Here is a 27,087-nt window from a genome sequence, read left to right as displayed (position 1 = left end):
ATGTTTGAGCCATTGGCATTGTAAATGCAATGCCTTTTATTTATGATTTGTTTTTGAAACATAAATAAAATGCATTGTCATTTACAATGCAATAGCTTAAAATCGCGTAAATGCAAGACCTATTGCATTGGAAATGCTTGATTTACAATGCCATGGTTTCTGCGGTTTATTGGTTTTTTTTTTAATATGTATGTGTTTCTTCATAAGAGCACGGTTTTTGTTCTTTGAGTCCAAATATCCCCAAAATTAATGTTCCTTCAAGGTATTCCCTTTTTGTTGAAGGTCGCCCAGGAAGCAGAGAGCGTTTGGGGGATTTCTTCAGGAAATAAGCTTTTAGGCGGGAAATAACTGGGTTTTGAAGCAGTACCCTGGGAAATTGAACCTAGTTCCTATATATCCATACATAGAGTGCTCACTTCCGCACAGCGCTAATAATATACGCTGTCATCATTATCAAAGGAATAAAATAAACTTTGGAAATTATAATGGGTAAGCAAACTTTTCAACTCACCCAGAAAGAAAATACGTCTTCAGTATTATCGCACTGATAAAGTACTTTATATTATCACAGCGCGGACAGGAGACTTCCAGACTGCAGTTTCCGCCTTTTAAAGGGAGAGTTTTTTCATGTGACGGCCCAAAAAAACCACACAAAGTAACTTCGTATTACGGCAAAGTAAATACACATTTCCACATTGTGGTAGTGTGAGTGCACACTTGACGTATAGTCACATTACCACACGTGTGTGCACAGCTCACCGAGTCAAATGGAAAGCGCACACCGTCCCCATCAGAGCAGAGCACATAGCTCCCAATATACACAGATATGCAATCTGAGGAGAGTGATGTGAGAGGACACCTCCTCCCCCACGGGCACCATGTGTGACCGTGCGCAGGCCAGGAGATTAGTCTGTGCTTAAGGGACAGAACAGTTATTACCTGCCCTTTTTGCATTCCGGCTGCACAGCTTTAGCTTCCAGGGAAATAACTGCAGACAATCGAATTGCAGTGCTTTCCCCAGAGCGGCTGAGGGCAGGGACAGGGATGTGGCGAGAGTGCCGGCCTTCGCGTTTCCATGGAGGGGGGAGAGGAAGGAGGGGGGAGAGAAGGGCGGTGGTGGGTGCGCATGTCCCTTTCCCCTCTAAAAACTTGGAGCTGTATTGCTACAATGGCAGACAACATGGCGCTAATGATTCCAGAAGACTCCTCAAGACCTGGCTCTTCGATCAGTAGCGGCCCCCCCAGCGCCTTGAGACCCTCTCGGGTATGTAGCGCGCTTTATAAATGCAGTGATTGATTGATTGAAAGAGGTAGCTCAGTGGGTTAAGCGCGTGCTGTAGGGATAAGTGTGGCTTGCAGTTCCGAGCTTCGCATCGCTTGTGGTCAGACTAGCTGTGCAGAAGTAACCCACACTAGGTGTGATCAAGAAACCCTGTTAACCCTCCATGAGAAGCAACACTAACCCTTAACAAGAAACAATCCTGACCCTGAATAAGCCACACTAACTCAGCATAAGAAACCACACTAGCCCTGAACAAGACAACACTTCAACCATGCACCAGAAATTAAACCATACCTGCAAAAACAAGCGCTGCCTCGAAAGTGAAAGCGACTACGCTGTGTTTATTTAGTGACCTGATCCGCGACGAGGAATGCAGCTGCACCCTGCGCGCCACTGCTCACTCCCGGGAACCAAAGGCTGTGGGAGTGAACATTTGAAGAAGAGGTGGGACATGCACCTGCCTTTGGTCATTTGCGTGCTTTCATTATTGAAAGCCACACGCAAAGACCAATCAAATATGTGGGTGGAGTCACACCCACACGGAGAAGTTCTAGGGAAGTTTAGAGTGCTCACAAGAAGCCTCCCATAGAGCAGCGCATGAGCATGGCACTAGGCTCGACCTAAAAACGGAAGCTATGTTAATGACCTCAAACATTCAGGAATAAATGACAGTACCGAAATCATGTACTTGATCCATGCCTGTGATCCAGGTTGACAGATTTGATATATTGACAAGCATACCTGGGGTTAAAAAGTCAGGGCAGATAGAGGACAAGTGGTGTGTAAGTGCATAATTGCAAAAAGTTCTCAATTTAAACATGTAAAAAACAAACTCCTTCTACAAACCAGCACAAGGTGCTGAAGAAAACAGTTGATGCAAACATCAGATTCATGAGCGGATGTCATGACGTTCCAGCAGGAACAATCAACGTAGACCAAATGCCCAAAAAGCGCAATCTGATACATAGGGAAAAGCTCTAGGAGTATAAATACATATTACTGTTTAAATACATTGACTGAGAGAGCAATAAAATGTATAGAAACTAGGACAGGAATATAGACATCAAGAAATAGCTTCCCCTTTGATGATCAAAAGCAATACAATAGTGTGGCTCATATTCATTTAAAGATAATTGTATAAATCGTCACCAATATTGAGTCCAGATGAAGTCTTGGTTTGAAATCCAAGATGTAGTGTGCCTCTAATTGCCTCAATATTTTCTCACGGTTGCCACCGCATCTAAGTACACGGTCAATAACAAAGTACTTGAGATGTTCAAGGTTGTTATTGTGAACCTCCTTGAAGTGCCGTGCCACTGGGTATGAAGGGTCATTGTTGACAATGGCCCTCAGATGTTGCAAAATTCTGAGGTGGACTTGGAGTTTGGTGCTACCTACATATCTGAGGCCACAACTGCACTGTAGCTTCCTCGATGTCATCCTTGAGAACAAACAAGAAGAAGCACAGGAATACAGCCAGAAACACAAAGTATCATGCCAAACAACGGAGAGTCCCAGAAAAACCGTTAGCGTCGACGGCGCAGAAAAAAGGGAACTGACGTCATCGCGCCAACGAGGCTCCTTTATGGCTCCAGTGACGTCAGCAGAGTCACGAGCGGAGCCAAGGTTCTACGACGTCCTCGTCAGCGTGGAGAGCTACAAAAAATTTCCGAATGCTGCTGCCACAGGGGATATTAAGAAGGTGAGGAATCACAAGGTGAGGAATCCACTGGCAGATGAATAAATCAGAAAGGTAAAGCTTCATTTATCTGCAGCTGGCAACACTATCAACTATTCCATTCAGCTCAACCACAGTTTCCTTTCATTTGAGGTAGCAACTCCAGTTTGGGGTGGTACCTGGAAAGTTTTTCCAATTTGCAAAAATATCTAAAATGGAAAGAAAATTTCACAGAGGTTTCCGGCTGCCCCCACAGCTTCTGCGGTTACAACCACACTTTTGGAACTGGGTCACACTGCACATGCTATCCCTCATTTCTACAGGGTACTGAAGGCTGACAGACAAAGAATTGATCCCTTCGTTCGATGGATATAGGACATCGACCTAGAGTCGCCACTAACGGATAAAGAATATAGCTCAACTCATGAGCAAGTGAAGCAGATTTCGAGAAATGCCAAATTTTGGCTGACACATTTTATTTACCTCCACCACATTTACATGACCCCTCTGCAAATGCATGGGGTTTACTCTAGCAGATTATTGACATGTCTAAAATGCAGAGAACAGAGTAATGGCTTTCTTCACATGACATGGAGTTGTACGCATCTGCAAACATTCTGGCGAGTCGTGGTGCCTGAATTAATGGGCATTATAAATATTCCTCCTAAGCTCACAGTGCGACATTGCTTGTTTAATCTTAAACCCAGGCCTCCAAACCTGAAAGTCAAATACAAATGTGCTTTACTGGGATTAGTGCAGAAACACTGTGTGTTGCTATTCAAATGATGAGGTCACTTGGTCAGTTACCACATCCTGGGCGAGAGATATGGGGAAGGGGGCTATCAGAGATGGCATTCGAATGAAGACGGTTATGACAGATACTAAACTCCTTGAAGATCTATAATTATGGTAATGCTTGATACGCTGATACTAGAAAATGGGAATGGAGCCAGTGATAAAGTGATGTTGTGGTTGAATGATTTGCATTGGGAACTACAGATGACACCTGTGATTATTACTATGGACCTAATTTATGTTTCCACTCATGTCGCCTGTACCATGGTTTATATTGAACTATATCAAGGTAAAACAAAACATAACAATTAACATATTCCCTAATAAAGTTTATGCTCCCTGTAATGAAGTCCAGTAGTGACTGACTCATTCCAAATAGCGGGTTAGAGATTAAATGTTCTTCAAGTCTAGTCAGACTTTTGACCTGTCAAGTTTCTTTAGAACCCGCTGTTTCAAACATTACTTGATGCTTTTAATTCATGAGCAGGAATAGGTAGTAAGTGCATTCATAACAGTAAATGGTAATCACGTTTAATACTACAAATACCATACAAAAGCAAATCTCAACAATTACCAGATGTGCCAAGGTTTATCCTTAATGTTTTCCAAAGACAGCAGCTGGGATACTTTCACAGATGACAGGGCATCCCTCAGGTCCATCTTGTTAGCGAAGAATAAAATGGGTATTCTTTTATGTTTTATGTCTGGGGATCAGAACAGAACAACAAGAGTGTCAAGTATGATTATGTAACAAACATAAAAGAAATATTAAAAAAAGACCCTCAAGAAAATAATGGCCATATTTATCATTTCATGCAAAGCAGTAAGACACCTTGCTGTGCTACGCTGCGTGAAAGGGAGAGGTCGGGAATGCTCCATATCTATAAAGATATGGCACATTCCGGCTCCCAGTTTGCCCTGGAGCACAAACTCTGTCTAGCGCCAACACAGGCACCCTTGCACCATGGTGCAAGTGTGCCTGAGTTACAGGCAGGATTGTTTTTGTGCAGGAAGGGGCAAATTCCTGAACAAAAACAATCCTCTGAGACTTTTTTCCCTCTTTCCATGCAGAAGGAGTAAAACAATAGGAAGAAAAAGATATTTTGCAACATTACGCCTCTGCTGGGAAGGCGTAGCATTCTGGCGCATTGCCAGGTCTACAAGTTTTGATAAATCAGGGAATGCGTCAGAATCCATGGGTGGATGCTTGGGAACACCCACGCTCCACTCCTGGAATGCAAATCAGCAACTTTAGCTGCATTGTATTACTTCAGATTTACCAAGCCATGCAGGGCCAAGCAAGGTGGCCTTGCATGGCCTGGTAAATCTCATTATATGTTTTGCTTTGCCCTGCGTCTTCTAGCGTGGGGCAAGGCAAAAGCGACAAAAAAACCCTAGGAAGGCGTAGCATTCTGGCGCATTCCCAGGTCTACAAGTTTTGATAAATCAGGGAATGCGTCAGAATCCATCGTTGGAAGATGTCTTCCGCAACTTCGTTGTTTAACACCCACAGTGTTTGCATGAACGTTGAGAGTGCCTGGTAGGTGAATCGCAGAAATGCTTAGCTTCCTTGCAAGCAGCCACTTCCATATGGTTTGAGACTCCTGAGAGGGGGCTCTCGACCTGGTCCCTCTCAGTGTGTTCAGATAATACATGGTGGTGGTGTTGTCTGTCTGAATCAACAGGGAGTTTGTCTGGATGGAAGGGAAGAATGCCTTGAGTGTAAGATGTACGGCTCTCAGCTCTAACATACTGATATAATATTCCTTTTCCGCATCTGGCCACAATCCCTGTACTTAGAAAGGGCCCATGTGAGCTCCCCAACCCTGGAGGGAGGCGTCCGTGATGATCATATACTGGGTAGGTACTGATGGAACGGCACCATCTGAGTGAATCATTGGCTACCTGAGGTAGAGCCACTGTGTCTTCCAAGCGGTTCGAGGTCCGTGACCACTGATCCTCCAAAGCCTGCTGGAAAGGGCGCATTTGCAGCCTGGCATTGGGGACAATGAAGATGCAGGACGCCATTGAGCCCAGAAGAGAGGACACTTGTCTGGCTGTGGAGAGGTGTGTGCGGAGGAGAGTGTGGCACTTGTTGGTTATTGAGGATGACCTCTCCTCCAAAGGTCACACGCTTGTGCTTACGGTATACAGAGTAGCCCCAAGGTAATAAATATTTTGTGTTGGATTGAAAATAGACTTCTTGTAGTTGATTTGTAGACCTAGACGGCCCAACACTCAAATGCAGCATTGGAGGCGTCTCTGCAGCGGACCGGGTGACAAACTTTTCAGAAGCCAGTCGTCCAGATACGGATAGATGAAGATTTTCTGCTTGCGTAAAAAAAGCAGCTACTACTGCCATGCATTATGAGAAAGTGCGGGCGCTGATTTTAACCCAAACGGGAGGACTTTTTACTGGAAGTGCTTCGATTCCACCTGGAAACAAAGGAATTTTGATGCTTTATGAAAACTGAAACATGTAAGTATGCGTCCTGAAGATCTATGGAGCACATCCAGTCCCATTGAAGGAGTTGAGGAAAAATTTGGTGCAGTGCTAGCATCCGAAATCTTTCTTTGAAGATGAATTTGTTTAAGTGCCTTAAATAGAGTATGGGTCTGTACTCCGGAGTTGGACATTTATTTACAACCAGGAAGTAACAGGAGTAAATTCCTTGTTCTTGTTGGGATAAAGGAACTTCGTCTATAGCGTCTTTTTGTAGTAGAGTATTCGCCTCTGTCTGAAGTAAATGGCGTTGATGGACAGACACTCCCCAAGGTCGTATTGGTGTTGGAGGGGTCTTCAATATGGGTAATGTTGGAAAGGGGAGTCTCTGGTTGGCGCAGTGCAGCACTGGCGACAAGCAGGGACCCTCTCTTCCACGTCAGGGCTAAGGGTTACCTTCAAGAACAACCTCTGCTTACCCTCTAGGTAGTGTGGCGCAAGCAGTCTAGGCTAATCTCTGGGGCACATAGGGTTAAACATTTGCAATATCATACCATCACAACCAACCCACCACACAATGACACCAAACTGTATTGTATTAAAAATATATTCTCTTTATATACTTTTTAGAAGCAGGCTTGTAAATACAGTCTTGGTTACTTTGAGAATGTAAGGTTCCAGTTACTTTCAATAATGTCACAGTTCTATTCAGCTTGTTTCGTTAGGTAGTTCTTGTAGTTACGACAAAAAGGCAAAGTTCCCACAGGAAAGGGGTTTTGGGGCCTCCTACCCTGTGTTAGCGCTGTGCCGCGCTGCGGCGCTCTTGGGGGCTTGGCCCGGCTTCTGCCCGAGCGTCTCCTCCCGCCCCACGCCTCTTGCGTGAGCGGCGCGGTCTGGATTCTCTCCCTACCAAGCACACAATGATGGGGCACAGCGCACAGTACCTTTCTGCTCCTGATCTTGGTTGAAGCGGACGGCTACAAGGGGAGCTGTCCCACGTCGCGTTGTCTTCCTTGGGGGGTGCGGCGGCCTGCGGATCTCAGCGGCAGGTCACCGGGCATCCGGGATGGCGGTGCGGTTACGGGGCAGGATTCTCCCGGCAAGGTTCGCTTCAGGCTCTGAAGGGGGGGGGCTGCAGCAGGCGGGGCTGAGGGGGGTGCAATCCACGAGGCGCGGTGCCCAGATCAGGCGAGGCCCTGCAGCGAGTCACTTCCCAGCTGCGGGGACAAGGGGACTCAGCGCCCAAGTTACGAGGGGCACAATCTTGGCAGTGCCTGTCTTTGCGGGGGGGCCTGTGCTTCGGGGGGCAAACAGGTGGCGACGCTCGGACCGGACAGGTCCTCCCTTTCCTATGTGAGTGCGGCTCAGCGAGGAACAGTCACGGCGCTCGGACCAGCGTGGGGCCGGTCTTCACTTTGGAGCTGGCACACGATCAGGCCACAGTCACGGTGGTCGGGGGAGGGACACGGCTGCACGAATTGGCAGAGAGCGTGGCGGAGGGCACAGCACTCTCAATTCTCCTCCACTCGGCGCTGTAGGCACACACAGCACACGCCAGCAGCAGCTTTCTTCAGAGGGGTAGCGCCCACTGTTCCTGGGGCGCTGGTCAGGGGGCAAGTTCAACAGCAAGCCCTTGGAGATCTTTAGTAGAAGTTTGGCACAAAGTTCAATAAAAGCAAAAGTCTCTTGTAGTCTCTTCTTTTCCTCTCCTTCTGCAGCAAGGCACCAGACACAGGCCAGAGACAGCACTCCTCCTTGTAGTCCTTCCAGGTCCTTCTCTTCGGGCAGAGTTTCTTCTGTAGCGCAAACAGGATCTAATTTACAAGGAGCAGGGCTCCTACTTTTATACCCAGTTTCTTTTGTTCTTACAGGCCAGGGGGGCCTCTGCATAACTGCTCTCAGTCCCTGAGCACTTGTGGTGGGTACTTCTGCTTCTGCATTCAGTGTGAGGGCAGGCACATCAGCCGCTCCCCAGGGGGGCGGAGCCAGCATTGTGAAGACAGGTGCAGCCTGAGCACTTTGTTGACAAGCTTCGGTCCTTCCTGGGCCAGGTGCAGGCTGAGTCATCAGTCGCTCCCCAGGAGGGCAGAGCCAGCATTGTGGAGGCAGAGCACAGCCTGATGCATCATTCAGGGAAACTCCCACCTCCCACTAAGGTGTCATCCTGCTATTCACCACCTGTCAATTCCCAGCCCTGTCACTCACACACACCAGACAGTCAGATCCACATCCAAGCAGAGGCGGGCTGAAATGGTTAGGCAAGCAAATGCTAGCTTTCTAAAAGTAGCATTTGCAAACACAGAATATTAAAATAAACTTTACTAAAATAAGTATTTTATTATTCTGAGTTCAGGCATACTAAACATTAATTTCTACCATGTTCCTTGAGCCTGCTGGGATTATAGAGTGTAATAATTCCAGCAGCCCATCTGGCCTAAAGGGAACTGGTAGCCTTACAATAGTGAAAAACGAATTTGGCAGTAATTCACTATTAGGACATGCCACACACATCAGAGCATGTCCTACCTTACACTTACAATGCACCCTGCCCTCAGGCCTACCATAGGGGTGACTAATATGAAGCTAAGGGAAGGTTTAGGGGCTGGCAAGTGTGTGCACTTGCCCAGCCAGCATGACAGTACCAGACTGCACGCAGGTTCTGCAATGGCAGACCCTAGACACATTTTAAAAGGGCTGCTTCTGTGGGTGGCGCAACCAGCGCTGCAGGCCCACTAGCAGTATTGGCATTCACAAGCCCTGGCACTCCTGGTGCACTTTACTGGGGACTAACAGTAAATCCAATGAACCAATCATGGACATCAATCACATGTACACTTTACAGTAGGGAGAGCATATGCACTTTAGCACTGGTCAGCAGTGGTAAAGTGCCCAGAGTCATTAAACCAACAAAAACAGGTCAGAGAGAGTATTGGAGGAAGGCAAAAAGTTTAGGGATGACCCTGCCAAGAGGGTCAGGTCCAACACAACCCCCTTCCAGCCAAAACGCAGGGTATACCAATCACCACTGTGATGGGCTTCCCTGCTTAGGGCGATAGAACATGGACCTGGCCCGCAACAGCAGGGGCACATTCCAGTTCTACGCCAATCTGTACCTATTTCAAATCCTCTGTCTATACTCTCAGGGTTCACCCAGCTAATCCATGGGGCACCCTTCTCTTCCTCTGTGGACACCACCTGTGCAGCCTCTAACCTTAACTTGCTCACATGTGTGTCCCAACAGGCAGACATCAAGTCATAGCGGCCACTGACGGTAGTCAGAGATGAGACCCAGGCCTCATGCCTCTCAGGGCTCTCAAACCTCTGTGGCCTTAAAGGGTGGGGGGCAGTAACCCCAGGTGCTTGGCACCCTTTGTCCACTCTCCCTCCTGTCAGGTCAGGTATGACATCCTGGCACTGACCCACCAGTCCCAGGTCTGTACCTGGCGGCTGTACCAAAGACTGGGGTGGCCTCTCCCACACCCGGTCCTCCTCCTTGGGGCTCTGTACCCTCCCACCTGGAGTGGTACCCCCTTCCAGAATTGTCAGGGCACCTGTGGCAGGTGACCTGCACAATTCGCCCACCAGTTCAGGGGTGCTATCCTGCAACTGGGGCACCAGGTCAGGGGGGACACCCTGCACCTGGCCCTTAAACCTAGGGTCTAAACCCTCAAACTGCACCGGGGTCAGAGGCAAGGACTCCCTCCCGCTGCACCCCCTTCCAGAGTACTGCCCACTCCCCACTGGAGTGGTACCCCTAGAAGTGACATGGGTCAGGACACTGATTACAGTGGTCCCACCCTCCAGGTCAGACACCACCTGAACCTGGCCCTCCAACTCAGGGACCCAACCCTGCAGTTGAACACTTGCCTGGCGCACCAGGACTTTCCGGGGAGCACGCCTGCCCCCCCTGAGGGTGGCACATAACTCATGTGTCGTGCGACAGTCTGCCTGGCGCAGATCTCCCAACCCCTGTCCCTCTGACAGTGCGGGACGATCGCCCAGGACAGAAGTGGTGTCCCCCTGGTCATTCACTGGGGACGCAGCCCTGCCGGCTGGCCCCTGACCCACTGGTTCTTCCACTGGGGACTCTTTCCCCCTCTCGCCCCTCCTTCTGGACTTCTGCACCCTCCCAACTGGAGTGGTACTGCCAGTCACCAGAACTACTGGAGCTCTGTTTACAGAGCCTCCACGTTCTCTAGCCACTGGGGGATCCCCCTCAAAGGGTGACTCATCCGGACAGCCTAGGCTCCCCACCTGGTGTTCCCTTAAAGAACCATCTAGGCTCTGAGACTGAGGTTGGGCACTACCGGGACAAAACCCATTCTCACTCCTTCCCCTTAAGGACAGGACGTGAGGCCCTACACCCCTCTCACTACTACAGGACCTAGCTGGGCTACTCTGCGCCACTTCCACCACTCTGGGCTGGAAGATACCTGAGCCACTCCCCACAGGATCACACCCCAATGCCTCTCCAGACCCTCTGGAATCCACCACAAGGCCTGCCTCCAATGTGAGCTCCCTGGGGTCAGAGAACTCACTCTCAAACAGGTGTTGGCATAGCCCTGGAAAACTGGGACTTAAAGTATGCTCTCCCACAATTGGATTACACAGCCCCCTAGCAGGGTTAACCAAATTATCCTTCACCTCACCATCCAGCGCCTCACACACATACTCCACACCATCCTTCTGAGACTGGCCAGACAGTAGAGGACTGTCTCTGTCACACAACCCACACTCTTCTGGGCGGTCCTTACACTCACCCACCAGGACCTCAACCATGGGGGAATCCCTCCCACCACTAGGACCATCAACTCCTACGCCAGCTACCCTATTCCCTTCAGGGACGCTGCGCACTACTGGAGCTACCTCATGCCCTTGAACCTCCTGGTGTCTGTTAACCCCCTCCAAGTCAGGTGCCATACCTCTAGGTGCGCGCGCTATGCTGTCAGCACTAGATACCTGAATGTTGCTGCCACCATCTGAGCTGGACTCCACCTCCAACTCAGCAAAGCTCAATCTCTGAGCTACACACATTTCTTGTTGCTGGGCTGAAGCCCTCGAGCTCCAAGTCAAGTTTCCTCATTCTTAAGTCATGCGCAAGCTCCATTTTCATTTCTTCCAGGGCTAACTTCCTAGATTCTAGCTCCAGTTGGCAATTCAATTTCAGCTCCGCCAACTTCATTTCATGTATTCTGGCCTCCTTCCTGTCCGTCAACTCCTCTGGCGACAGGGCTCTACCAAAATCCATGATGCTTCCTGCTGGTTCAATCTCCATTCTGACTGATCCAGGCATGACTTCACAACAAATGGGGATTCTCTCAGTAAAACATAAATCAAAAAGAGTCTGTGGCTTAGTTACTGGACTGTCATCACTGTGCAATGGTCAGTAGTTAAGGTAAAGACACTGCAAATGTAAATCCGCGATCCTCACCGCTGCGTCCAATGTTGGAAAGGGGAGTCTCTGGTTGGCGCAGTGCAGCACTGGCGACAAGCAGGGACCCTCTCTTCCACGTCAGGGCTAAGAGTTACCTTCAAGAACAACCTCTGCTTACCCTCTAGGTAGTGTGGCGCAAGCAGTCTAGGCTAATCTCTGGGGCACATAGGGTTAAACATTTGCAATATCATACCATCACAACCAACCCACCACACAATGACACCAAACTGTATTGTATTAAAAATATATTCTCTTTATATACTTTTTAGAAGCAGGCTTGTAAATACAGTCTTGGTTACTTTGAGAATGTAAGGTTCCAGTTACTTTCAATAATGTCACAGTTCTATTCAGCTTGTTTCGTTAGGTAGTTCTTGTAGTTACGACAAAAAGGCAAAGTTCCCACAGGAAAGGGGTTTTGGGGCCTCCTACCCTGTGTTAGCGCTGTGCCGCGCTGCGGCGCTCTTGGGGGCTTGGCCCGGCTTCTGCCCGAGCGTCTCCTCCCGCCCCACGCCTCTTGCGTGAGCGGCGCGGTCTGGATTCTCTCCCTACCAAGCACACAATGATGGGGCACAGCGCACAGTACCTTTCTGCTCCTGATCTTGGTTGAAGCGGACGGCTACAAGGGGAGCTGTCCCACGTCGCGTTGTCTTCCTTGGGGGGTGCGGCGGCCTGCGGATCTCAGCGGCAGGTCACCGGGCACCCGGGATGGCGGTGCGGTTACGGGGCAGGATTCTCCCGGCAAGGTTCGCTTCAGGCTCTGAAGGGGGGGGGGGGGGGCTGCAGCAGGCGGGGCTGAGGGGGGTGCACTCCACGAGGCGCGGTGCCCAGATCAGGCGAGGCCCTGCAGCGAGTCACTTCCCAGCTGCGGGGACAAGGGGACTCAGCGCCCAAGTTACGAGGGGCACAATCTTGGCAGTGCCTGTCTTTGCGGGGCGGCCTGTGCTTCGGGGGCAAACAGGCGGCGACGCTCGGACCGGACAGGTCCTCCCTTTCCTATGTGAGTGCGGCTCAGCGAGGAACAGTCACGGCGCTCGGACCAGCGTGGGGCCGGTCTTCACTTTGGAGCTGGCACACGATCAGGCCACAGTCACAGTGGTCGGGGGAGGGACACGGCTGCACGAATTGGCAGAGAGCGTGGCGGAGGGCACAGCGCTCTCAATTCTCCTCCACTCGGCGCTGTAGGCACACACAGCACATGCCAGCAGCAGCTTTCTTCAGAGGGGTAGCGCCCACTGTTCCTGGGGCGCTGGTCAGGGGGCAAGTTCAACAGCAAGCCCTTGGAGATCTTTAGTAGAAGTTTGGCACAAAGTTCAATAAAAGCAAAAGTCTCTTGTAGTCTCTTCTTTTCCTCTCCTTCTGCAGCAAGGCACCAGACACAGGCCAGAGACAGCACTCCTCCTTGTAGTCCTTCCAGGTCCTTCTCTTCGGGCAGAGTTTCTTCTGTAGCGCAAACAGGATCTAATTTACAAGGAGCAGGGCTCCTACTTTTATACCCAGTTTCTTTTGTTCTTACAGGCCAGGGGGGCCTCTGCATAACTGCTCTCAGTCCCTGAGCACTTGTGGTGGGTACTTCTGCTTCTGCATTCAGTGTGAGGGCAGGCACATCAGCCGCTCACCAGGGGGGCGGAGCCAGCATTGTGAAGACAGGTGCAGCCTGAGCACTTTGTTGACAAGCTTCGGTCCTTCCTGGGCCAGGTGCAGGCTGAGTCATCAGTCGCTCCCCAGGAGGGCGGAGCCAGCATTGTGGAGGCAGAGCACAGCCTGATGCATCATTCAGGGAAACTCCCACCTCCCACTAAGGTGTCATCCTGCTATTCACCACCTGTCAATTCCCAGCCCTGTCACTCACACACACCAGACAGTCAGATCCACATCCAAGCAGAGGCGGGCTGAAATGGTTAGGCGAGCAAATGCTAGCTTTCTAAAAGTAGCATTTGCAAACCCAGGATATTAAAATAAACTTTACTAAAAGAAGTATTTTATTATTCTGAGTTCAGGCATACTAAACATTAATTTCTACCATGTTCCTTGAGCCTGCTGGGATTATAGAGTGTAATAATTCCAGCAGCCCATCTGGCCTAAAGGGAACTGGTAGCCTTACAATAGTGAAAAACGAATTTGGCAGTAATTCACTATTAGGACATGCCACACACATCAGAGCATGTCCTACCTTACACTTACAATGCACCCTGCCCTCAGGCCTACCATAGGGGTGACTAATATGAAGCTAAGGGAAGGTTTAGGGGCTGGCAAGTGTGTGCACTTGCCCAGCCAGCATGACAGTACCAGACTGCACGCAGGTTCTGCAATGGCAGACCCTAGACACATTTTAAAAGGGCTGCTTCTGTGGGTGGCGCAACCAGCGCTGCAGGCCCACTAGCAGTATTGGCATTCACAAGCCCTGGCACTCCTGGTGCACTTTACTGGGGACTAACAGTAAATCCAATGAACCAATCATGGACATCAATCACATGTACACTTTACAGTAGGGAGAGCATATGCACTTTAGCACTGGTCAGCAGTGGTAAAGTGCCCAGAGTCATTAAACCAACAAAAACAGGTCAGAGAGAGTATTGGAGGAAGGCAAAAAGTTTAGGGATGACCCTGCCAAGAGGGTCAGGTCCAACAGGTAAGCAGACATTCTGCACAATGTTGAGCACCCATTTATCTTTTGTGATTTTTCTCCACTCGTCCAAGTGAAACCTTATACTTCCACTCACCGGACTGTGCAACAGGGATGGGGGAAGCAAGTGCTCATTGCTTTGCCGGCTGTTTTTATGAGGAGGGTGTTGATCTAAAGACCCCTCTTCCTCGTCGACGTTGGTGCTAATGCATCCTGGATTGTTGCTGTTGTGACGACCAGTGAGGGGCTTGAACGCTCTCCTGGAAATGAAGACGATCAGAAGGCCGGTATCTGCGCCTGAACTCTTTATGTTTTTCAAAGCTGACTGCCTTCAGCGTGTCCAACTCTGATTTCACTTTGGACATCTCATCATCGGCATGGGTGCTGAACAGGGAGTTTCCGCTGAAGGGGAGGTTCATGATCCTGCGCTTCACTTCAGGCTTGAGACCTTTAAGCGCAGCCCGGCGGAGCGCCTGGTACAGATGCCGTGCGAGTATCCATGTGCCGCAAAAACGAAGAGTCAGCCGGCGCGCTAATCACCTGGTTTTGCCACAAGGCTACCTTCCTGTAAGATCTCTTGGAAGTCTTGTTGGTCATCCTTGGGCAGCTTATGGTGAACAATGCAAGAGAATCCCACAGCGAACTGTCGTATCTCCCAGGAGCATGGAGGGACTAGCAACCTTCATATAAGACGCAGAAGTGTTGCACATCTTCTTCCCTAGGGAGTCCATATGTTTGCTTTCCTTCTCAGGTGGAACCAAAGAGGAGGCAACCCCTGGATGCGCCTTCTTAGCTGCTGCCACTATTAAGAATCCGGTGGTGGATCTGTTCTAAGAAACAGAGGGTCCCGGTCAGGAGCTTTGTACTTTTTAATAATGTGTGGTAGAGCCAATCCTACCGTGGTAAAAAATAATTGTAGAGCTGGTACAAGCAGCCCCGGAACCAGAGGGAGCAGAGCCCTTGCTGAGGACCTGTGATGGACTGTCTCAAACATTACTGATGAAGAGGTAGCCTGTGTAGTAATTTCAAAGTTCAGCTTATTGGCTCCCCTGCTTAGGACTTCATTGAAGGTGGTCATGTCATCCACTGGAGACACTCTAACTGGCGGTGTAGGAAATAGAGTCGGTGAATAGTCCCGAACCGAAGACAGAGAGGACGCTGTAGACCAAGAAGGTGATCACAGAAATGCTATATAAACTTATTTTTATTTTAAATGAAAAATGCAATGCAATCTTGGATTTTAGCCTGTTGAATGGTTTCAGGCTGCATGTTTATGTATATATATACATGTATATATTTGTATGTTTGAAGGTAAAACTTACATGTTTTTAGCTAGCAATAAAATTAAACTTGTAGTCTGTGAATACCAAAAAACAGTAAAATTGCATCAAAGTATAAGTTTAACACTATGAATCAGGACCCCAGTTTGCTTCAACAAACCAGGCGTGTATGATCCTCCCGCTTTTGAACGGTGGGCTAGAGCAGGATCTTGGGATTCAGGCACAGATATTATCAGATGAACTTAACAGCAGAGTATGTTTAAAATCGGGCTAATCGTGCTTATTCTTTATAGCCTAATGGGTGGTTGGTCACAGAGGGAGGTAAGATATCTGTGTTTTCAGGGAAGGTATATGCCCAGGTAGATAAAAACGGTCAGGTGAATTATGGGATGGTTTGACAGAGTCTGGAGGTCTCAACTGAGAATAATAGTCCCTTTCAGTGTGTTCAAGAGGAAGTGTTGTACTGTGAGCATATGTCTTCATGCAAACCCTAGAGAACAAATTGGGTGGTACCTGAGATTGTGCAATTATAAAAATTCAAGGGCCATTTTGATAACTGCTCTATATATAGACTGGGATTAATTTGATCTTGTCATCTAATGTGGGGCAAGTCTCTAGCCTCTAAAATCTGTACGCACTGAAACATACTTTATAAGGAGGCAAGGAGGTCTAGGCGGTTATGACTGGACAATGGACATACTTATTAAGACTCTTTAATGGAAGGCACGACAAAGAAATGTTTGTCTTTGTTATGAGACAATAAAAGAAGACTTTGAATATGTTCTTAAATCGGGGCACTGAGAAGAAGTCAGTGCCCAAGAAGACAACATGTTGAATACATTTCTTAGGGAACTGTGTCGAAACTTAAGTTATCCCCGAGGAAAAGAATTCCAAACTTAGATTTAGCTATTGAAACGTGAGCCTCATTTTTTTGTCAGCTAAATTAAAACAACAGTTAAGAAATGTTGCCTCACCATGACTTTTGTGAGATTATTTTTTGCCTCCTAGTGTAAGGCACACACTGGAAATCCGTGCTTAGAAGGGAAGTTGGCATCCATTTCCTGGCACTAGCAGCACAAATGTCTATTCTTACATTTTGTAACTGCAGAGATTGAGATACATATTTTGTCATCATAGTATCCCCACGTTGCGTTTAAAGAGGGAATCTTGTGCGTCTTTAGCTGGTAAGGGACACGGCTACAATTGCTCCAGATAAAAAGGGCAACATGTGAACTAATGACATGTCTAACAATAGAAGTTTAGCCCAATCCACTGACACCCAGCATCTTGATTATTAAGATTAATTATTGTCCAATCACTAAACCAAGGGAAAGGATAATCAAACAATCTCACCTGCATGGTTAAGGAGGGTATCAAGTTCTTCTTTGGCCACAACCATTCTTAGCCTGTCACTGCTGTCAATGACAAAGATAATTGCCTGCCCTTCTCTGCAAAAAAAATACAAATTTAAGACTGATTAATTGTAACAATGTATTGTACTTTCCTGTGATAGTGTTCTGATAGTGGTACTAAACACTTCCGCTAAGAGTTGCAATATTTAAAGTTTTGCACAGTGGATACTACATGCCTTTGCACAACTTGCTTCAGCGCCTCATAAGAACAATAGTTACTTACCTGTAATCTGTGGTTCTCCAGTATTGGTGTCTTTCATAGATTCTCATGCCTGAATAATTCCCCGTCATCGGAGTGGGAGTCCCACGGTACATAAAATAGCAATAATATGCCATAATATCATAGTAAAACCAGTAATTCCCAACCAGGAAGTAAAGTAGCCCAAGCTACAGGAGAAAAAACTTCCACACTCTTGACTATCCTAGTCATTTTGTATAGACCAAACTGCAGCCAATCAGGTGAGAGCACCAACCAGAAGGTTCTCCCCAGAGGCTCAGGCTCTCAGATTTTCTCGCAAGGAGTGATGGTAAACCAATGTAGCCTAAGAGCCTCTGAGGGGAGGTGGGCGGGTTGCATGTGAATCTATGAAAGACACCAATACTGGAGAACCACAGATTACAGGTAAGTAACTATTGTTCTTCTCCAGTATTAGGGGTGTCTTTCATAGATTCATATGCCTGAATCAGAGTAGATAGCAGTACACATCCGTGCCTGGAAGACGCTCTTTGTAGCATAAGCTGGTAAATATGAGATGCACATAACCATGAAATATATATGTATATATATATGTATATATATATATATATATATATATATATATATATATATATGTGTGTGTGTGTGTGTATATATATAAATAATCACATCACTAAAAGCATGATAAAATGCAAATACTGGAGCATGTGCACAATAAAATAAGCATAACAAGCGTCTGACAGCAGTAAGAGGAGGTGGGAAACAGATGCTCACCTTATTTGAAAAGATTACGCAGAACTGCTTGACCCACTGAAGAATCGGTCTCGCTGGCTGCATCCAAACAGTAGTGTTTGGTGAAAGTATGCCGACTGGCCCAGGTCGCCGCTCTGCAGATGTGCTGGAGAGGGACTCCAGCGAAAAGAGCAGTTGAGGAAGACACTGCCCTTGTAGAGTGCGCTCTAGGAGCTGCTTCCAAAGGTCATCCTGCTTGTTTATGGCAAAAGTCAATAGCTGCAGAGATCCATCTCGCAATTGTTTGCTTAGATACTGCTTGGCCTTTACGAATCGTACCATAGGTGATAAATAGTTGTTCAGATTTGCGCAACATAGAAGTTCTCTGCAAATAGAACTTTAAACATCTCTTAATGTCCAGTGTATGCAATGCCCTTTCTGCAGGGGATTGTGGGTTAGGAAAGAATGTCTTTAAGATGACAGGCTCGTTAAGGTGGAAGTCCGAAGGCACCTTAGGTATACATTTTGGATTCGTGCGGAGCACCACCGAGTCATTTGTGAACTGTAAGAAAGGATGATGAACTGTGAAAGCCTGGATATCACTGACTCTTCTAGAGGAAGTCAAAGCCAATAAAAGTGACACCTTCCACGTAAGGAATTTCAAATCGGCTTTGTGGATAGGCTCAAAAGGATGGCGCATGAGCTGCGCTAACACTACACTAAGATGCCACGATGGTGGTGGACGACGTACTGGAGGGAACATTCTGAAAAGACCTTTAAAGAATTGTTGTATAATTCTTGAAGAATAAAGAGAAGTGGTCCCATCTTGTCGGTATCTTGAAATCGCTGCCAGGAAACCTTTAGGGTTGCATGAGACAATCCTGATTTTGCCAGATGTAAGAAAAAAAGGTAAGATTTGTTCTGGTTTAGCCAAAAGAGGATGAATTCCAGCTGTACGACACCAGATACAAAAACGTTTCCATTTGAGACTGTACGTCTTTATAGTAGCAGGTGCTCTTGCTTTGGCTAGTACTTCCTTATAATCTGCAGGAATGTTTAGGTGGGCGAACTCAAGGTATTCAGGCGCCAGGCCGCTAACTTCAGAGATGTCGGGTCCGGATGGTAAATCTGACCGTTCTGGATGGAGAGCAGGTCCGGAGTTGGACGCAACTGGATTGGTTCGCACTCCGATAGGAGAAGGAGCTCAGTGAACCAATATTGGCGAGGCCATCTGGGGGCAATAAGAATCAGCCGACACGGTTCCTTCTTCATCTTCCGCAGGACTTTGGGAAATAACGGTATCGGTGGAAAAGCGTAGGCATATATTTGAGACCAGTTGATTGAAAACGCATTCCCCTGAGAGTTTTTGTGGGGATGCCAACTTGCAAGGAACCGGCATTTGCTGTTCTTCTTGGTCGCAAAGAGGTCTAGATCTGGATGACCCCACTGCCGAAAGATCCGATCCACCGTCTGTTGACGAAGTTCCCACTCGTGAGTGGACACTGTTGTCCTGCTGAGAGTGTCTGCAAGAACGTTCTCTGTTGCCGGTACATGCACCGCCAGAAGATTGATTCTGTGTCGTATTGCCCATCCCCATAGCTCCTAGGCTTCCTGAGACAGGAGAGCCGATCTTGTCCCTCCCTGTTTGTTGACATTGGGCATACTTGTCGTATTGTTCGTGCGAACCAATACAGTGGCTCCTTGAATGATTGCTCGAAATGATTTGAGGGCAAGGAAGATGGCTCTCAGCTCCAACAGATTGATGTGCCGACGTTTCTGCTGAGTGCTCCATTTGCTGCTGATTGTCAGTCCCTGGAGATGAGCTCCCCAGCCTTCGAGTGATGGGTCCGTGGTGATCGTATAGTTTGATGCATCCTGAAGTAACGCGCAGCCCTGTTGCAGATTCCTTCTTTGCATCCAGCAGAGAAGGGAACCCTGCATGCGAGGGGTGATCTGGATGAGGTCCTCTCATGAACCCGAGACCTGCAGCCATTGTAAGCTGAGTTCTTCTTGAAGAGGCCTCATTCTGAGACGGCAATTCGGTATCCACGGAATGCAAGACGATACCATTACCAGAAAGGATTTGAACTGTCGGAATGAAACGGACTTTTTTTAAATTAGATTTCGAGCCATGTCCTGTATTCCGACTTGTCTTTCGTCCGACATGAAGGCTTGGAGCAGCTGGTTGTCTAGGGTCGCTCCCAAGAAAGCTTGTCTTCAGGATGGTACCAACTGGGACTTGCTGACGTTGATGGAAAGGCCCAGAGACTGAAAGAGAGCTAGACACTGTTGTAAATGGTTGTCTGTGTCTGCATAAGAACTGGCCTTGATAAGGCAGTCGTCCAAATATGGAAATATTTGTATTCCCTCCAGCCGGAGGTGTGCTGCTACCGGAGCCAGGACCTTTGTAAAGACCCTGGGTGCCGAGCGCAGTCCAAAGGGAAGGACCTTGAATTGATAATCCCTGCCAGCCACTCTGAATCGCAGGAACTTTCTGTGTCGAGGTAAGATGGGGATGTGGAAATATGCATCTTGGAGATCCAAGGTGGCCATGTAGTCTCCAGCCGATAGGAGATGCAGTATTTCCTGTAGCGATAACATTCTGAATGTTAGCTTTTTCAGATATTTGTCTAGGGCACGGAGATCCAGAATTGGACGCCATTCTCCAGACTTCTTCTTTATTAGAAAAAATCTGGAGTAGAATCCTGTTCCCCTCAGAGTTTGAGGAACCTTCTCGATTGCTCCTTTCTTCAACATCAAATTGATTTGGGTAAACAGCTCCTTTAGATGAGCTGGAGATGGTCCCCTTGGGGGAACGTTCAGAGGAAACTGTTCTAATTCGAGGGCATGGCCCTTGGCCACAATGTCCAGGACCCACCTGTCCGATGTTATCGATTACCATTTTGAGTAGAATTTCGATATTTGTCCTCCAATTTGTGCATGAGATTGGGACAGAAGCGGTGGCAGGTGATAAGGCTCATTGCCGTTTATCCTTTCCGCAGTAGGCCGGTCTCCTCTTGTTCTGGGAGTAATTATTGTTTCGTTGACCAAAGGATTGATAACGCTGTGTTTGATAGCGTTGATTCCCCTGCCTGTAAGAGGACTGTTGTGTATATCCGCCTCGGTTAGAGAACGATCCACGTCCTCTCGCTCCTCGAAAGGACGGCTTACAAAATTGCAGAGTGCCCAAGGATTTAGCGGTTTCTGTATCCTTTTTGATTGTCTGCAGGGCTTCTTCCACTTGCGGACCAAACAGAAACTTTCCGTCATAAGGCATATCCAATACCTTTGTTTGCACTTCTTGACGGAACGAAGTGGAACGTAGCCAACCTTGCCTACGCAGGACAGCAGCACCTGCCAATTGCCTGAAGCCAGTTGAGGCCACATCAACAGCAGAATCAATAATCTCAGCTGAGATCCTTTCACCTCCCTGTAGGATCTTTTGCGCTTCAGACTTAGAAGGTTCTGGAAGTTGGTCTATGTATGACGAGATATCTGACCACATTTGCCGGTCATATCTGCCCAGGATGGCCAATGAGTTAGCAGCTCAGACCGTGGTAGCTGCCATCGTTGAAACACGCTTGCCAATGGTATCCAGGCGCCTAGCGTCTCTATCAGGTGGAGCCGCGATTGGAGATGAAGGGTTCCTAGATCCCTTTTGTGCAGCTTGAACGATTACTGAATCCAGTTTTGTGAGAAGTTGGCCTGATGTATGATGTCCACAGTTCTGTGGGCACCCTGTATCAGTCCAAACAATCCCTTATGTTGATGGTTGTAAGTTAACCTTAAAGACAAGCTATCCTAGTGGTAGCATGGACTAAGCAGCCTAAAGGCTTAACTCAAGAGGACATGTGAAGCCAGCTGTTTTACCATATGCAATCCTGTAATATCAAATGAAAGGACACCACACAAGTGATATATTATAAAAATATATGTATTTATTCTCAGAATAATCCCCACTACTCTTTATGAGCAATGAAGCACAAGCGTTTAAATAAAAGCACAGTATAACATAGACAAGTTGCACGTTTTGGATGAGGCCGGTGGCCACTCAAACCATATATCAATAAAGTGGTATAAAAATCACTAATCGATCGGGGGTAAGGCCTAGGGCCTTGGGAATCGCTGGGACTACACTGGACTAACAGCAGTTAGGACGGGAGTAGCCCGCGGGATTCGGGTGCAGTGCAGAAAGCACAAGCATGCACCAATGCAAAGTCAATGGTGCGTAAAAGTTATCGAGTTACAGTTTTAAGAGTCTTCCGACTGGACTAGAAGGACAAAACTTTAGACTTAGACACTAAGGGCCCGATGTAGGTAATTTTTTTTTACCGGTTCATAAATACCGACTCATACCGAATCGGTATTTATGAACCGGAAACCCAAATGTAGGTAAAAATCCGGTAAAAAATACAGATTCGGTATCAATCGGTATTAAAAGCCGGTAAATACCGAATCGGTATCTACCGAATCGGTAAATTCCGACTCGGCAACACCCATACAACCCTATGGCCTTCCAGTCCCATAGGAATGAATGGGAGACAACGATTCGGAATTTACCGAATCGGTAAATACCGAATCGGTAAATACCGAATCGGTAAATTCCGATCTCGAAATTTCGAATACATGTCATGTGAGCCTGTGCACCAATCAGGGACACCCACCACACCCCACATCCTGGCACCTGAGAGATCAGCCAATCAGGTGCAAGTACCACACCCCAGTACCTGGAGGTGGCCACGCCCATGCAGGTGCAGAGCAACAGAACTGCAGAGAGAGCTGGAAGGGAGACAGAGGAGCAGGCAGCAGTGAGATCAAGGGAAACAGCATGGAGTCCCAGGAGGCACCAAAGGATGGAGGTGACAGGAAGAGAAAGATGAAATTTAGCTCCACAGAGCTCCAGGTGCTGGTGGAGGAGGTTGTGCAGCACTACAGCCAGCTGTTTGGGAAACAGTCTCTGCATGTTGCAGAGTCTGTAAAGCGGACCACCTGGCTGGCAATACAGAGCAAGGTCAATGCTCTAGGAGTGACCCACAGAGACATTGACGACATGAAGAAGAGGTGGTATGATCTGAGGATCACCACCAAGAAAAAACTAGCCACCCAGAGGAAGGAATCAGCAGCAACTGGTGGGGGGAAGAGCCGTGCCCTAAGCCTCACCGACCTGGAGCAGCTTGTTGAATCAACCATGGAGCATGAAAGCATACATGGGATTGGGGATGCTGATAGCTCAGCCAGAGCTGCAAGTAAGAAAGGTAAGATGCATGTACATGTACCCCACCCATTCCCAGGCCCCTTCCCCAATGTGGGTGAATCACTCACAATCCAGCACACAGGACTGTAGTCCCCAGCAATGCATCATGGTAGTTGTAGTCATAGGTACATACATCACAGCTGCCAACACCAAACCCTGCATGCCATGCCACACTCCCCATGCACAAACAGTCTAGGTAAATGCCAATGTGTGTTAGGAATCTGTGTTGGCAAAACAGGCAGCTGATCATTGTCCATGTCTGTTCACAGGAGAGTCATCGCGCAGAGCAGCGCTGGGAGGGGAGTGTAGTGCCACAACATCGGCAGCGCGGGAGAAGGCAAAAGACACTGCTGGACCTACCACTGTCCCTGAGGACACATCCACACCCCAGGCACCCACAGCAATGGAGGACGACACCAATGCTCAGCCACTCTCGCCCCTGCTGTTTGACACACAGCCACAGCCAGCACCAGCAGGAGCTACAACACCCAGCTCAGGGTCCCCTGTGCGCGTGGGGCCAAGAAGGCAGGATGTCCCACCTTTACGCATACTGGAGAGCTCCGATGAGGAAGTGGTAGTGGCTCCCAGACCTACTGCACCAACAATGTCTGGCCACGCTGGACAACTTGGCTCACAGGGATCTGGCCGTGCTGGTGACTGTGTCCGTAGGGCACGAGAGCCGGATGAGGGGCAGGATGTGCAGGGTGTCTTCGCTGGGCTTGAAGCCACAATGGTGAAAGTCCAGCGTATGCAGGCCAGAGGCATCATGGCTGTGCACCGGCAGGTGCGCATCCTCAATACCAGGATGTCGGACATTGATCGTGGGATTGGTGCCATGGCAAGGGGAATGGAGGCCATGGGTAAAGGGATGGAGGCAATGGGCAAAGGGATGGAGTCCATGGCAGAGGGGGTGATGGGCATGGAGGAGCGCATGGGCACCCTCTGTGACAGGCTGCAAAGTGACCAAGAGGAGAGGCGCAGGTATAGGCGCGAGGTCAGGCTGCTCAATCAGTCGATCAACCGCTTGGCAACCTCCACCACCCTGCAGTGTCGCCGCTCTGTAAATCTGCAGACTGACATTGTTCACTGCTGCAGTGACTTGTCCCGGGGGATGGGTAGGGTGACCTCAGCAATGGAGGCAATGCTGACCCAGCTGACAGCCACAGGTGGCAACATGGTTGTTGGGGACACTGAGGAGACAACGAGCAGGAGTGGGTCCAGCACGCCTGTTCAGGACATACGTAGGAGCAGCAGACTCCATGCCGAAGACACCGGCACCACTTCACATGTAGACCCCCAGCCCCGTGCCTCGCAAAACACCATGCGTAAGCGCAAGCAGTGACATAATTAATGCGCACATGACAGGTCAAAGTGAGGAAACTTTGGCAGACATTGTGCAAAGTGAATTTAATTTGATTATAGTTATTTTTTGGAAGGTGCAGTTGTGTACATTAAAGTGAGTGTTCAAATCACTGGACATGGCTGTGTGTCTTCGCTCAATTAGAAGTATCTGTTGGTAATTTCAGCACGTCGCAGTCGACCATCTGTTGCTGGGGCTACTCCTGCTGCATTGTGATCTGCTTGTACTGTCCCATCATCAATGTCCTCATGATATGTGAGTTCTATCTCTGTGCCATCCTTGGTGGCAAGATTGTGCAGCATGGCGCAGGTCGCAATAATCTTGCAACAGATAATTGGCGTGTATTGCCGTGCACCTCCACTCTTATGGAGGCACCTGAATCTACTTTTCAGTAGGCCAAATGTTCTTTCCACAACGCTACGTGTTGTTCTGTGTGCCCGGTTATAACGCCTTTCACTCCTGTTGGATGGGTTCAGGTAGGGGGTGAGCACAAATGAACGCAGGGCATATGCACTGTCACCTGGGTGGGAAAGGATCATTAGATTATTCACATACTCAGGAGTGCTCCTTCAGCATGAACTGTCAGGGTGTCTCACACATACTTACCCAGCAGGTATCCATCACCAAAATCACCAGCAACAAGGCGTCTGTATATCCCACTGTTGGTGAAGATGTAGGAGTCGTGGGTACTCCCAGGATATTTGGCTACGATGTCCGTTATCATGTTGCTAGCGTTGCAGATCACCTGCACATTGATTGAATGTGTGGATTTCCGGTTCCTGTAAATGTGCTCAGTTGCTGCAGGTGGGCATAATGGGATGTGCGTCCCATCGATGCAGCCTATTATGTGCGGGAACTGTGCAAGCTGATAGAATTCGGTTTTTGTCCTTGCTAGTTCTGCAGGTGTCTCAGGGAACTCAATGTAGTGCTCCATCCTCTGCATCATGGCGTTTAGGAACTTTCTGAAGAAGCGTGACAGGCAGCTCTGGGAAACTCCGCCTACAGTGGCTATCACGTGCTGGTAGCTCCCAGAGGCAAGGAGGTGTAGGCAGCACAGCACCTGTACATGTGGTTGGATGGCATGTGCTCTTGGGGTTGGGTGTTCCAGATATGGGTGGAGGTCCCTGATCAAGTTCAGGATTGTTCTGGGGTGGAGTCGGTACCTTTGCAGGATCTCAGCTTCAGTGAGTTGGAAGAGGGTGATCCTCTGCCTATACACCTGCTCCTCCCTTAGCCAGACCCTCTCTCCTGCTGCCTGTATCCGTAGCCGCCTTGCAATAACGTAGAAGGCCGCCATTGTGGGTGTACTGTTGCATTTTGGGAGCTTCTTATATATCCTGTTCCTGGTTTTCACCTGCTCCCAATCCATGGTAATTACCGACTATTTCCTGACTTTGCTACATCTCAAATGGCCTTTTTTACCACTTCTTATTTACCGACTCGGTAAATATGAATTCGGTCTTTACCGATTCGGTAACTTACCATTTCTTATTTACCGATTCGGAGATTATGTATTCGGTAAATTCCGATTCGTGTAATACCGATTCGGTGTTTTACCGACTGGTATTTACCGATTCGGTACGTTTTTGGTGACATACATCTCGTTGCACTGATACCGGTCGGTAATGGCCGATTTTACCGAATTTCGGCCGTTACCGACCGGTATTTGGCTACCTACATCGGGCCCCTAAATGTGTTAACCCCTACAGGAGCACTGGCGTTCAAGTATTACCTCACCCACAGGAAGCGGGTGCACAGGTGCAAAGATGTGTCGGGTTTCGTCAAGCAGTTCTATGGTGCCTGGAGATGAAGATGCTGCAGGCGTCCAGAAGAGAAGTGTCCGGTGCGATCCAAGGGTGGATCGAAGTTGAAGAGTACCTGAAAGCAGAGGGGACAGAGTCTGGGTCACTAGCCAGTGACCAGGAAGGAACCAGGCGATGTCGGGCGCTATCAGGTTGATGTCGGGTGCCTTGTCTCCGCTGCCACGTGGACTCTGGGGCACCGAGGATGTCCTGGAGTGAATCACGAGCTGTCCCACGAAGGCTCTCGCTGTCGGCGGTGTCGGCTTCCGGATCGGAGTCAACAAACCTTGGCAAAGGCAACCCACGCAGGATTCGAAGAAGGCTTAACACTCGGACCAGCATGGTCAGAGCGGGTGCTCCTTTTCAGGGGAGCGAGGGCCAGTCTGGAGCAACCAGACCAGCTGTGTAAATTCTTAGGTTCGTCGGTTCTGGGGCCACTAGCCAACGGGCAAGCGACCGGACCAACGCGTCGAGCAGGAAAATGCATAAGGGCCCCACGCAGCACTCGTCGAGTGTGGAGGGGTGAGCTTCGGTGCAAAAGCTGCTCGGGGCTGGAGCTTCTCAAACTCCAATGCACAGCTTCGAGGGAGCCTCGGGTGCTGCACGGTCAGCGCTTTGTTGTTCCTCCAAGATGGCCGCTCCCACGCTTCAGGTCGCCTCCACGGGTCTCAGCTTTGCAGGGACTGTGGATCGGGCTGTTAGAAGGCAGGCACGCTGGGTCTTGTCGATCTCTGTCGCTCGAGTTCCGGCGGGAACTGCAACAAAGCAAACGTCGAGGTGCTGGATGGTGCCTGTT

General features: G+C 48.7%; 1 protein-coding gene across 2 annotated transcripts in view; it reads right to left on the bottom strand.

The window, feature by feature from the left end:
* ARL6 (ARF like GTPase 6) overlaps window positions 1–27,087 on the bottom strand; it is a 474,385-nt gene that overhangs the window by 131,367 nt on the left and 315,931 nt on the right. For both annotated transcript variants that reach the window (XM_078643198.1, XM_078643199.1), the window contains exons 5-6: window positions 16,889–16,983; window positions 4,330–4,459 (exon numbers count right to left, since the gene is read on the bottom strand). In XM_078643198.1, the coding sequence (XP_078499324.1) occupies window positions 4,330–4,459; window positions 16,889–16,983 (225 nt within the window). The remainder of the gene's footprint in view (window positions 1–4,329; window positions 4,460–16,888; window positions 16,984–27,087) is intronic.

This window comes from Lissotriton helveticus, chromosome 5_1 (genome assembly GCF_964261635.1).
Source record: "Lissotriton helveticus chromosome 5_1, aLisHel1.1, whole genome shotgun sequence".
In the NCBI taxonomy this organism is placed as follows: domain Eukaryota; kingdom Metazoa; phylum Chordata; class Amphibia; order Caudata; family Salamandridae; genus Lissotriton; species Lissotriton helveticus.
The sequence above is the reverse complement of the archived record's forward strand: the minus strand, read 5'-3'. Positions and strand labels throughout refer to the sequence as shown.